Source organism: Mesoplodon bidens (assembly GCF_964165515.1).
Source record: "Mesoplodon bidens genome assembly, chromosome: 15".
Classification (NCBI taxonomy): Eukaryota; Metazoa; Chordata; class Mammalia; order Artiodactyla; family Ziphiidae; genus Mesoplodon; species Mesoplodon bidens.
In genome coordinates this window covers 50035276-50048211 of record NC_138171.1, presented here as the reverse complement: position 1 = coordinate 50048211, position 12936 = coordinate 50035276, and the positions used below count along the sequence as shown (strand labels likewise).

At 43.9% G+C, this 12936-nt stretch overlaps 1 protein-coding gene across 1 annotated transcript in view; it reads left to right on the top strand.

Moving 5' to 3' along the window:
* The window catches only part of EEF2K (eukaryotic elongation factor 2 kinase), a 61714-nt gene extending 51427 nt beyond the window's left edge, over window positions 1–10287 (top strand). Inside the window, exons 16-18 of the mRNA XM_081257647.1 lie at window positions 279–403; window positions 4458–4636; window positions 6350–10287. Coding sequence (XP_081113773.1) covers window positions 279–403; window positions 4458–4636; window positions 6350–6459 — 414 coding nt within the window. The 3' untranslated portion in view covers window positions 6460–10287. The remainder of the gene's footprint in view (window positions 1–278; window positions 404–4457; window positions 4637–6349) is intronic.
* The last annotated feature ends 2649 nt before the right edge of the window (window positions 10288–12936 follow it).

The window sequence follows — 12936 nt, the reverse complement described above, 5'->3', positions numbered from 1 at the left end:
TGATGTGGTCTCTGGAGGAATCAGAGCAGATAGAGGAGAGCGAGCGGGAGTGAGCTAAGCTTCCATTTCTTCCTGCCTGATGGGAACCCCCAGGAGCTCTTTGCAGCAGGAGGAGCCCTATTCTCTTTCTCACGATGTGCAATTCTACAGCAGCCCCAGCCTGGAGCTCTCAAAACAATTCAAGAACCAGGGAAAAGATTGATGAGTGAGATTCTGGCAGCCCCTCCCGTGTAAGCCTCATTTCCTTTTCTCTCCCCGTCTTTGGTTTGTGTTAACAGGAGACAGAAGAGAATAAAACCAAAGGATTTGATTACTTACTGAAGGCAGCTGAAGCTGGCGACAGACAGTCCATGATCTTGGTGGCACGAGCCTTTGACACTGGCCAGAACCTCAGCCCAGACAGGTACTGTGGCCATGGCTCAGGTGACACTGGTGGGAACCTGGGCTGCAGGTGGGAGCTTCCCCTCCGGTGTTAGGACAGACCTGGGTTCCAGATGTGGCTCCCCTGAGTACCAGCCCAGTGACCATGGGCAAGTAGTTTTACCTCCTTGGCCTCAGTTTCTTCACTGTGTAAAATGGAAACTATTATAGAACCTGCATCCTAGGGTGATTGTGTCTCATTGTATGAGGGTTAAATGAGATGCTGCCTGTAATCCTCACTGTGCCTGGCACATAAAGTGAGAGATAAATGGCATCTTAGCCATTTTACGTAAAGATTTTTTTTTTTTTTTTTTGCGGTACGCGGGCCTCTCACTGTTGTGGCCTCCCCCGTTGCGGAGCACAGGCTCCGGACGCGCGGGCTCGGCGGCCATGGCTTATGGCCCAGCCGCTCCGTGGCATGTGGAATCTTCCTGGACCAGGGCACGAACCCGTGTCCCCTGCATCGGCAGGCAGACTCTCAACCACTGCACCACCAGGGAAGCCCTTATGTAAAGATTTGCCTGAGAAAGAGTTTGAAAGGATATGTAGCATCAGGTCCAGAGCGGTTGTCCTTAGATGTTAGAATTAGGGGTGATTTTAATTGATTCTTCCTACTTTTGTTTTTATTCTTACTATTTTTCACTTCTGAGAGGGAGGGGAGGGAAGGAAGCAAGCTTCAGGGGAGTTCAAGCCTGGTGTGAGTTTTCCAGAGTGATTTTAAGTCTCCCGATGGCTACAGCCCTGCAGGTGTCAACAGCTTTTCAGTTATCCCTCTGGCAGAGATGCCAGGACTGGATTCTGCGGTGGGAAGAGAGAAGAATGGCAGCTTCATCTCGGCTCTTTGGCTTGGCCAGTGGGAGGTCCCAGAAGTCTAGGAGCAGAGGACGGTTGGGGGAATTGAACTCTTAGTGGGACCCGTTGCTCACCCTCTTGTGCCCAGTGGATCTCGGCTTCCCCCTGTTGTCCGCAGGCGCAGGGAGCAGGGTGGGCACATTCACTGTCTAAACCTCCAGGATGGGGCAGTTTGGCAGTTCCCTCCTCTGTGGGTCAAGTTTTCATGTCTCTCTCACTGGGTTTAGAAGGAAAGTCAGGGCTGTGGGTCTGTCATATCGAGCTCTCAGGGTCTAAAACGTCCAGATATATGACATCCTGCCTGAATTACATGTCATGCAAACATTTGTCAGCTACCTACTCTGTTGTGACAGTAATGCTCCCCTATATTTGGATGCACTTTCATATCTGTGATTTTATTTCACTGAGAGCTAGAATTGGGTCTCCTGCATCTCTTCAGTCCCAGTGCTTAGTGCAGGGCCTGGCTCTGTAGTTGTCTGAATGAATGAACCAACACATCTCTTTGACACAGACAGGGCAGGCATTTGGGGGCTTATTTTATGGATGAGTAAACTGTAGTTCTGAGAAGTGAAGGGGCTTGTGCATAGTCAAGTAGCCAGTAAGTAGTGGAGCCAAAACTTAGGTCTTTTCACCTCTCCTTCAGTGGACTGTACATTAGCCTGCTTCTTAGGGGACTCAGAATTACACTGGCATGGAGGGGAGGTAAACAAAACAGACACGACACAATTGTGTCCGATCAAATGCCAACATCTGTGGTGCCCATTGAGTGCAGTGGGGAAGCACCACTGCATGGGTGTGGGGAGCTGGAGCTGGGCATTGAATATCTGTATCTGAGGCCCTTAAAAAACATCTTTGCTGTATGTGTTTTCTCTTTATGTCCTCTGTCTACTTCCTCTTTTTAATTTGAGACAATAGGTTTTTTGTTCCCCCACCACCACCATGTGGCATGCAGGATCTTAGTTCCCCAACCAGGGATTGAACCCATGCCCCCCTTCAGTGGAAGCATGGAGTCCTAACCACTGGACCACCAGGGAATTCCCTGTAAAAAATTTTAATATATTAAGACTGTTAACTCTGGTATATGAGTTGGCTTTAAAAAATTTTTCTGAGATGGCTACCAAAAAAAAAAAAAGACATAGTGTTAAATTTAAAAAAAAAAGAAAAAAAAAGGCTTCCCTGGTGGTCCTTTGGTTAAGACTCCGCACTTCCACTGCAGGGAGCATGGGTTTGATCCTCAGTGTGGGAAGTTCCGCATGCCGCAAGGTGTGGCCAAAAAAAAGAGAGATGGCTATCATAGATTTGGGGGGGCAGGGGATGGCACGTGTGCCACACAATGACCATTGTTTATTGGGTCTGGGGACATGCTGGTTTTTAATATTTTGTAGCTAAATCTATCAAGATTTTCTTCTATAGCTTCTGCTATAGTCTTTTTCTTACTCTTCTTCTTCATTCCAACCAGCTCCAGCCTCTTCCATTCAGGGAGCATTAATTGAGGGTCAGCTATTTGCATTTTAAGGGGTTTTGACCCCCTTAGAAGTTACCATCTAATAGGACAAGGAAAAGTCATTGGAAATTCCAAGGCAGGGTAGACATGCTAACCGCTGGGTGCAGAGTTGGGTAGGGGTGGGTGGGGAGAGAGTAGGCCCTTTCCCTCCTTTTACATTTAATGTGTTGGGGGGGATTCTGCCTTGCCCTTCAAGACTGGGGAGGGTCAAAACTGAAAGAAGTGAGATCATCTAGTTTAGTGGCTTCCAATCCACTGTTAAAACCCTGTTTTTTGGGGTGTGTCACCAGTAATTTTCAAATAACTTCCCTTTTTTATAAAATAAAATGGAGTCAAGGTTATCTCCTGACACCATCCTAGCAGCCACTTCAACAGACATTTAGAGAGGCTGTGCTGTTTGCCAGGCCCTGGGAATGCAGCAGTGAATAGAACAGACAAAGTCCCTACCTTCTTGGGGCTTATGTTCTAGTCAGGGAAACTATAATAAGCAAGTAAATAAGTAAACAGGAGAATTACAGATTGAGGTAATTATAAGAAATAGGGTGTTTGGGGACAGCATCTCTGAAGAAGCTGAGATGAGGAGCCAGGTATGGGAAGAGTTGAAGGAAGGACGTTCTAAGCAGAGGAAGCAGCAGGTACAAAAGCCAAGGAGCAGACAGGAGCTGGCGCGTTTGGGGAGGAGAACGTGACCCAACGAGCCTGGCATGGGAGGAGGTTGACAGGAGCTAAGACTGGAGGGTAGAGCCAGGTCCATATGTATATAGCTGTTGCTCCTGGAACATTTCGTGAGGCCCATAGACCTTCTTATCTGTGTCTCTCTTTGCTCGTTCCTGATGTACTCTAAATAGTTACTCACATGTTTGGTAATATGCTTAGTACACCCCAAGGAAAAGAGCCCATTGCCCTGTTTGCTCTTTATTTTGTATTGTTCAGATTCAGCTGGAACTTGAATTTAGCATACGCCCTTGGTGGTTTGGCCATTCGTGTGCTGCAGTAGGAGAAAGAGTTGAGGGCAGAGGGCAGAGCCAGAAGGGGGAAGTCATCTATTCCGGGTAAACTCTGCATTTGCTGGAATAGAGCCAGAGCTGGCCAGAAGAGGCAGGGCAAAAGATGGGGCTGAATGACGGCTGTGAGAAGGTTCTGGAGGCCTCGACAAAGAGTCCCCCACCACCTTCTCTCCTGTGTGAGTCATAGGGCACATTGGCTGGGATACCAGCCACTGCTAATGCAAAAATCACCCATACGGTGATTTTTTTTTTATTTTTGCCTCACCGTGTGGCTTTCAGGACCTTAGTTCCACGACCAGAGATTGAACCCGGGCCTCGGAAGTGAAAGCGCTGAGTCCTAATCACTGGACCACCAGGGAATTCCCATAGAGTGATTTTGTGCAAATGAGGAAAATGTTCCCCTTCTTCAAGATGCTCCACTTCCATCTGTTGGAAAATTGTTGTACTATACCAATTTTTTTAGGGAAAACTGCTTGACCACTATTGTAATAAATATGTAAATCTACAATGTAAATGACACCCTTTAGATGTGGTGGCATTGTGTACTATGGGTCCTAAATCATAGGTGGTGGCCCCATAGGGATTCCTGACTTACCCTTCCTGCTGATGGGCCTCCTCCTTCCTGCCTTGTTGCTATGGTAACTTCCCTCTTTTCCTCTGTATCTCTTGGCAAGGTCCCAAAGCTGGCCAGAGGCCCTACTGTGGTACAACACTGCCCTGGAGACAACTGAGTGTGATGAAGGTGGGGAGTATGATGGGATGCACGATGAGCCCCGGTACCTGCTGCTGGCCAGGGAGGCAGAGATGCTGTTCACAGGCGGCTGCGGGCTGGAGAAGAACCCGCAGAGATCAGGTAGGGCCTGGCAGACCTGCCCCTGGGGTGGGACAGTGCTAGAGAGTGAGAGACATAATTCCTATCTCGCTGAGAGTTACAACAGCATGCAAGACTGAGTCTCTTCTTTCAGTTCTGGTTGGGAGAAAGATTTGTACTGGCCCTGTATTTTTGCCAGACAGGATACCCATATGATGCTGGCTTAGAAGGGGGCTTTATGCAGTTGGTATGCAGACAAACATTTTTATATTTTAATACTCATATATTAGGAGTTTGGGAGGTTTGTTTTTAATTCACAAATTGAGCTGACATTTTCATAACATAAAATTCAACATTTTAAAGTGTAAAGTTCAGTGGTTTTTAGTATATTCACAGTATTATGCCATCATCAGCACTACCTAATTCCAGAACATTTCCATCACGCCAGAATGAAACCTGGTACCTGTTAGCAGCGACTCCCTATTTCCCCCTCCCTCCATCCCTGGCAACCACTAACCTACTTTTCATTTTTATAGATTTACTTATTCTGGTCATTTCATATAAATGGGATCGTATAATAGGTGGCCTTTTGTGCCTTGGCTTCTTTCAAGGTTCATTCATGTTGTAGCATGTATCAGTACTTTATTCCTTTTTATTGCTGAATAATATTCCATTGTATAGATACTATATTTTGTTTATACATTCATCAGTTGATTCACACTTTTATATATATATGAAATATATATATGTGTATTTATTTTTTTATTTTGGGGCTGCATTGGGTCTTCGTTGCTGCGTGCGGGCTTTCTCTAGTTGCGATGAGCGGGGGCTACTCTTCCTTGCAGCGCGTGGGCTTCTCATTGCGGTGGCTTCTCTTGTTGCAGAGCACAGGCTCTAGGGACGCAGGCTTCAATAGTTGCAGCACGCGGGCTGAGTAGTTGTGCTGTGCGAGCTCTAGGGTGCGTGGACTCCAGTAGTTGTGGCGTGCAGGCTCAGTAGTTGTGGCTCGCGGGCTCTAGAGTGCAGGCTCGGTAGTTGTGCATGGGCTTAGTTGCTCCGCGGCATGTGGAATCTCCCCGGACCGGGGATCGAACCCGTGTCCACTGCACCACCAGGGAAGTCCCTATATGTATTTTTTTTAAATAACATGATAGACATACTGAGCTCCTGATTTCACAGGTATAGGATGAGGCTAAGTTTAAAAGTTATTTTTTAAGGTGGTGTAACAAAATCAAGCAAATAATACTGCAAGTCTACAGTCCTTTATTTGAAACTTCTAAATCCAAAAAGCTCTGAAAACCAAGTGTTTTTATATGTTTTGCACAAATCCATTTGGTGGCAAAACCTGTCCAGAACTGACATGAGGTTGTTCATAATTTTTATTTCTTATACTTTATCTTTTCTACTTTCATATATTCCCAATTTGCCTTGTAAAAGCCCTCAGCCTGATTCTCATTGGCTCAGTTGGAATCACCTACCCATCCCTAAACCAATCACTGTGCTTGTTGAGATGGCTTACTCTGATTGGCTCTGCCTAAATGTGGACCAGTCCCTGTGGCCTGGTGGGGAATGGGAAAGTGCTTTGATTGGCCAGGCTTGAATCACATGCCCACCCAGAGCCCCAACCAGGTTATGTGGAGGGAGAGGCAAGAAAGGGTAACCTCAGGGTGATCTTCTAGAGAGGGGGTCGGGGACACTGGGTGGCAAAAATAACAGGTGCTTCACTTCTTTGTGCCCCACTTTACTTTCTTTCAGGCGACTTGTACACCAAGGCAGCCGAGGCAGCAATGGAAGCCATGAAAGGCCGGCTGGCCAACCAGTACTACGAGAAAGCCGAGGAGGCCTGGGCACAGATGGAGGAATAGCTTGCTGGAAAAATCACTGCCAGCCAGTCGCAAGCTAAAGGGCTAGGAGTGGGGGAAAGAAAAAGACTCCTTTACTTATTTAGGGTTGTTTGGGGGCCGGAGGAGGCAAATATTTTTAGTGTGTTTTAAATCAACTTTTGTATTTTATTGTTGACTCTTGAAAATGTCTTTGCTACCAGTGGAGACACTGCAGCTGTCCCCTAGGGCAGCATTTTGGGGGAGGGGGATTGAAAAAGCAGCCTAATAACCAACATATCTCTTAGAGGTTCTTCTTCTGTGTTTTGTTATTGTTGTTGTTGTTTTTTGTCATGAGATGTAAGAAAATGTATCTTTTCTCCCCTGGATGGAAAATACTAAGGCTTTGCTCATCAGCCTTTTCAGTCTGGGCTGAAATCTCAGGGCCACAGAGCCTGTGTTTCCTGAGTCAGGATGCGATGGGGTACAGTAGAGCTGCACATTAACTTTCCATGGGGTGTGTAGTGTCATGACTTAGTGCAAAGCCTTCTTTCTCAGAGCATTTGGAAGTGTGCTGGCATTTTTTGGTGGATGTGAGACTGTACATCACCCAGGCCCCCTTCTGCCATGGGGGAAGACCCACGCACTGTTTTCTTTTTGGGGGGGAATCTTAGTTCCCCAATCAGGAATTGAACCCGGGCCCTCAGCAGTGAAAGTGCTGTGTCCTAACCACTGGCCCGCCAGGGAATTCCCATGTTTTCTAATCTTTTAGTTTAATGTCCTTCCTGAAATGCAGCTTATTTTCTGGAATACAGCCAAATTCCATTCTGAAGCATGCTGTCTACAGTGGGCTTTACAACACAGGTTTGATTTTTATATGCACACTTTTACTACCTCTAACTCCTCCATCAGCTACTGTGCACCTTTTTGGGTGCACCTCAGAGCTTGTACATGCAAGGACAGTGGCTTGGAATGTTGGAGCCTGTCCTCCAAGCGGACATGTACCCTGCATCTCAGTGGCAGCATCCACAATATACTGAAGTACCCTTTGTACCGTATTCCTCCGTATTTTCTTAGCACCTGGTGTTCTTATGAAGAATCTGCTCCCCATCCCCTGTCCTTGGCATTTTCTGCTTGAAGCTTGGTGATTTTCTTGTTATTTGCAGCAGGATGCTTTCAGCAGCAGTCCCTTGAGATTTGTCTAAGCTGTTGGAGAATGAAAGGGCAAGAACTATAAGCACTCATTAATTCCAGTGGTTTCCCCAGGGCCAGGCTATGGCTATCTGTATTTAATGAGCGTTCTCTTTAGAAGGAATTCAGATTTAACACCAGTGTGATTTCAGTTGGTGTTTCAAATAGCAAAGAAAACAGACTGCTTTGATCAACCCCAAGTGCTAAAGCAGTCTCTCTTCCTTTGTTTAAAAATGAAAACAAAAAAAACCAGAGCGTAACATACAAACCATTCTTTTTTTTTTTTTTTGGCCACACCACTCGGCTTGTGGGAACTTAGTTCCCCGACCAGGGATTGAATCCGGTTCCTCCTGCAGTGGAAGCTAAGGGTCCTAACCACTGGACCTCCAGGGAATTTCCATACAAACCATTCTTACCTGTTCATTAAGACAGGTCCTTTAGCATGTTAGTGTTAAGTACTGTGAAGTCATGACCCTGTGCGTGCATTAGGTTCCAAAGTTCCGGGTGTGCCGTAAAGGAAAAATCAAGCAGAGTCAAAATTACCCTTGAAAAATCCTGTAGAACACCTATAAATGACAGTATCCCTGTTTTTGTATTTGGACTCATCACTACCAGTTTCCTTTAGAAGTTGGAACTGATCACTTTTTCTGTTTGCACAGATCAAGTAGTTGGCTTGTCTTAAGTTGTTTGTGTGTTTTAAACCAGTGCATATAGTTAATTTGCATTTGTTAAATGTAAGTTAGAAGCAACTTTGACTTATCTCTTCAAAGGTGTCAAGCCTCATAAAATTCATGCTTTTGTTAGTTCAACCAGCCTCCTTGCTCTTTGAGATTTTATTATGCAAATCATTTATGTTCCCTGACTACCTGTCTCATTTCTTTCTTTTTTCTTTTTTTTCTTTTTTTTTTTTCTTTTTCTCATTTCTTAGTTGTATGTCAGTGCTTTCCTCTAATGCAGGGATCGGCAACATTTTTGTAAAGGGCTAGATAGTAAATATTTTAGGCTTTGTGGGCCATATGGTCTCTGTTGCGACTACTTAGCCCTGCTGTTGTAGTGCAGAAACATCGGTGACCAATACCTAAACGAATGAGCATGGCTGGCTTTCCAATAAAACTTTATTGACAAAACAGCCTGCCTGGGCTATAGTTTGCCAACTCCTGCTCTAATCCTGACTTAAGAGCTACTATATTAAACCCTGAGGGCAAGAGTCATCTCAATTTTTATTTTGGTCTCCAGTGCTTAAAAACAGTGCCTTAGCACAGAGTAGGCACTCAGTAAATTCATGAACAATGGAGAACCAGCCCTAGTCACAGCACTCACTCTTTGTGGCTGTGGTTCCTCCAACCAGTTAATGATTCCTTGTTTGGATTGGCTTGAACAGTCACCCCTGTAATTCACCCACTCACATGGCCTTAATGTCAGGGCAGTCCCCTTCTGCAGGAGGCTGGGATGGCTAGGCAAATGCTTCTTTAAGAGCAAAATGATCTGCAAAATACTGAGATCCTTCTGAGCCAGCAGAACTTATCCCACTTTCAAAAGCTAGTTCTGTGCCTTCTAAAGCTGGTTAGGACATCTTCTTTTTCCACAAATGCTAGGCATGCCAAAAAAAAAAAAAAAAAAAAAAGCAAAAAGCAAAAAAACCCCAGGATATTCCAGCCCAACTGGGGAGACATCAGAGACTCTTTTCAGGTGCAAGAAACAGGGGAAGGTCCAGGAGATTAGCAGAGTCGGGGATGTAATTTGCATCTTCAATCACAGATGGAGAATCCAAGGTTCTGAAAGGTAGACTCTTTCCAAGTACCCTGCTGGTTAGAGGCTAAGCTGGAGCTAGGATTTGAGAGCTGCTTTTATTTAGAGGATCCTGGGAATAAAATTTAAAGTTAAACTGGAGTGTAATGTCTCTTTCAGTTTTGCTGTAGGCTTAAAAAGAGAAAAAGCAGCCTTTTGGATGTAAGTAGGAAAAAATCCGTAACCCCTGTGCACCTGGATATCCTTATCCCCTCCTCCTCACCTGAGGCCCTGTGGGAATTTATCATCAAATGCGACCTTGATGAACCAAGCCAGGTAAATTACTGTTGTTGCTGTTTTAGTGACTTCATTTCCTTTCGTCCCAGCTACATTTGTCTGCAGTACTAGACATGTTTTACAAATCAAAAATGTTTGCACAAGTATATGCAGCTTGTGTGGGGGAAAGGAGACAAAATATGCATATTCTCTGCATTTGTGCCTGTTACTCACTTTTCTAATCTCTGCAGTACCCCTTTAACCTAGACAAGGTGGACACTGGGTGGACCCAGAGAAGTGGCTTGCATTATAGATTTATTTTTGCATATATATTAAGTTCCATTTTGCCTTTCCAAATAAAGTGGTTTCTTTCTTTCTGGTCTCAAATTCAAATGTATCCTGGTAACACATGAGTGAAGTAGCTGGGTGGAGGTGGGGTGAATTGGAGGGCTCAGCCCCACCTGAAAGAGGCAGCCCAGATTCAGCTCCGAATGGTTGTCCCCATGGGGAGTGTGGGCCCAGTGTTGCCCCGTTTTCGAATTTTTCAAGCTGCTGAAAATTGGATTTTTTTATGCAAGCTTTCTTGATTTTTAACATTTCCAATAAATTCTTATAAAAAAACTTCTAGATTTGGCACATACGTTTTCTGTTTGCTTTAAATAAAGGATGTGTACCTCTTGTTTTTCTTGGGTTTTCTCATCTATAAAACAATAATCTTTACCATTACATAGTTGTCATCAATTTCAAAGAAAATGCATGTTAAAGATGCTTTGTGATCTAAAACTTAAGAAAATCTTCGTTACTGGTATGAGAATTTCTTTAAAAATTTTAAGAATTTTAAGAAATTTGAACAATATACCATAACTACATGGTATATTGTACACATATTTAGGTCCATTTGCTCCGAAGTCTCTACTAAAATGATAGGAAAGAGATTTTCTTAATGGCATAAGCCCATGAGGGTGAAAAGGAAGAGTCATCAACAAACAAAATTTTGGATGCTGGAAAGCAGATAGACTGTGATTGAGTTAGCAGACCCAAGAAGGCTGGATCCTAGGTTAGCAGTAGGAAAATCTAAGAACCCAGTTTTCATCATTGAAGACTCCCCCACACCAAAGGCTGAAGAATTGGCACGAGGAACCTCTGGAAGGGGGAGTGAAATGGGGCTAAAAATGTAGGTGCAGTTGAAAGACAATTAAAGCATCAGACCTCTAGACCCACTCAGCTCCCCTGTGTAGCCAGCCAGCTGCCCCTCCATCACCCTGCAGAAGCCTAGGACACCAGGCACAGTAGAGAGTGAGGCTACTCTACTGAAAGGAGGGTTGGTGGAAGTTTCTGTATTGGCTGTAGAGTGTCCACCAGCCTTCTTTCCCTCTGTGCTCCCAGACACTGGCAGCTGACTTTGTCCCTCCTGGCGGAAGGCAGACAATTGAAGAAATTTCTTGGGAATCAGACTAGCCTAAGATAAAAGACTTAAGGTACTTCCTCCTAATGAAACAGGCTGGCCAGAGCACCTCACAAAAAAAGCCTCACCCACCAAGTCCCACCCACACCTACAGAAATTCCCAGATAACATATTAGAGCCCTGTTCTTAAACTTGAACAGCCACCCAAAGATCCATATATAAGGAAGGCATTTCATATAACAGACAAATAGAACCAAGAGCAGACAACATCTTGGAGGAAACAATATGCCTGGAGAAGAAAACTTCAAGTAATAAAAAACTCATCCTAAGATAAAATATTGTGTCCATGAAAAAAGGATCAAGATGCGATTCTAAGAATTCACACAGTTTTCCCAGCACCACTTATTTAAGAGGCTGTCTTTTCTCCAGTGTATATTCTTAACTCCTTTATCAAAGATAAGGTGACCATATGTGCGTGGGTTCATCTCTGGGCTTTCTATCCTGTTCCATTGATCTATGTTTCTGTTTTTGTGCCAGTACCATACTGTCTTGATTACTGTAGCTTTGTAGTACAGTCTGAAGTCAGGGAGCCTGATTCCTCCAGCTCTACTTTTCTTTCTCAAGATTGCTTTGGCTACTCGGGGTCTTTTTGTGTTTCCATACAAATCGTAAAATTTTTTGTTCTAGTTCTGTGAGAAATGCCACTGGTAATTTGATAGGGATTGCATTGAATCTGTAGATTGCTTTGGGTAGTATAGTCATTTTCACAATGTTGATTCTTCCAATCCAAGAACATGGTATATCTCTCCACCTGTTTGTATCGTCTTTAATTTCTTTCATCAGTGTCTTATAGCTTTCTGCATACAGGTCTTGCTAGAGTCTGTCATACCGAGTGAAGTAAGTCAGAAAGAGAAAACAAATACTATATGCTAACGCACATATATGGAATCTAAAAAAAAGGGTTCTGATGAACCTAGAGGCAGGACAGGAATAAAGACACAGACATAGAGAATGGACTTGAGGACACAGGGAGAGGGAAGGGTAAGCTGGGACAAAGTGAGAGAGTAGCACGGACATATATACACTACCAAATGTAAAATAGCTAGTGGGAAGCAGCCACATAGCACATGGAGATCAGCTTGGTGCTTTGTGTCCCCCTAGAGGGGTGGCTTAGGGAGGGTGGGAGGGAGACACCAGAAGGAGGGGATATGGGGATATATGTATACGTATAGCTGATTCACTTTGTTATACAGCAGAAACTAACACACAATTGTAAAGCAATTATAAAGATGCTTTTTTTAAAAATCACACAGCAAAGAGCTCTTGTAAATCGAATATACCCTTACAAAGATGAATAACAATAGAAGGGTTGGAAAATGAAGTTGAGGAAATCTCCCAGGAAGTGGAACAAAAGAACAAAAAAGCTAAAGAATAGGAGAGGAAATTCTAGGAGCTAGAGGAGCACGCACTCTGGGCTGTACAACTGTTCCACGATGGAACCATTATAATTGTTACCATTTTTGCTTTGTGGAGAAATTAGCTAAGAACAGCCTAAGATTATGTATGTGTAGTTTTTAATGGTCTTTCCTTGGCTTTTTAAAGTTTAGGACCAGAATTCTACGATCCTAGTTTCAAAGTCAAAATTTTCATACAGGCTTTTACTAGAAATTAAGCGTGCATGTAGATATAGATATCATTTTTACTGAATTATATTTAGCATATAGATTAAAATGTAAAGAAGAGTAACTCAGTCCTACCAGTATGCAAATCATTTAAAAGTAAGCAAATGCTTTCATTGTAATACAATGAAGGTTCCAAAAAGGTTTGCTTTCTTTTCTCATACCTTGACATACTTATCAGTATTTAAGATCACCAAAAGGAATTCTTAAGTCTGGTTAGGACTGAGTTTGTTTCTTTTTCCT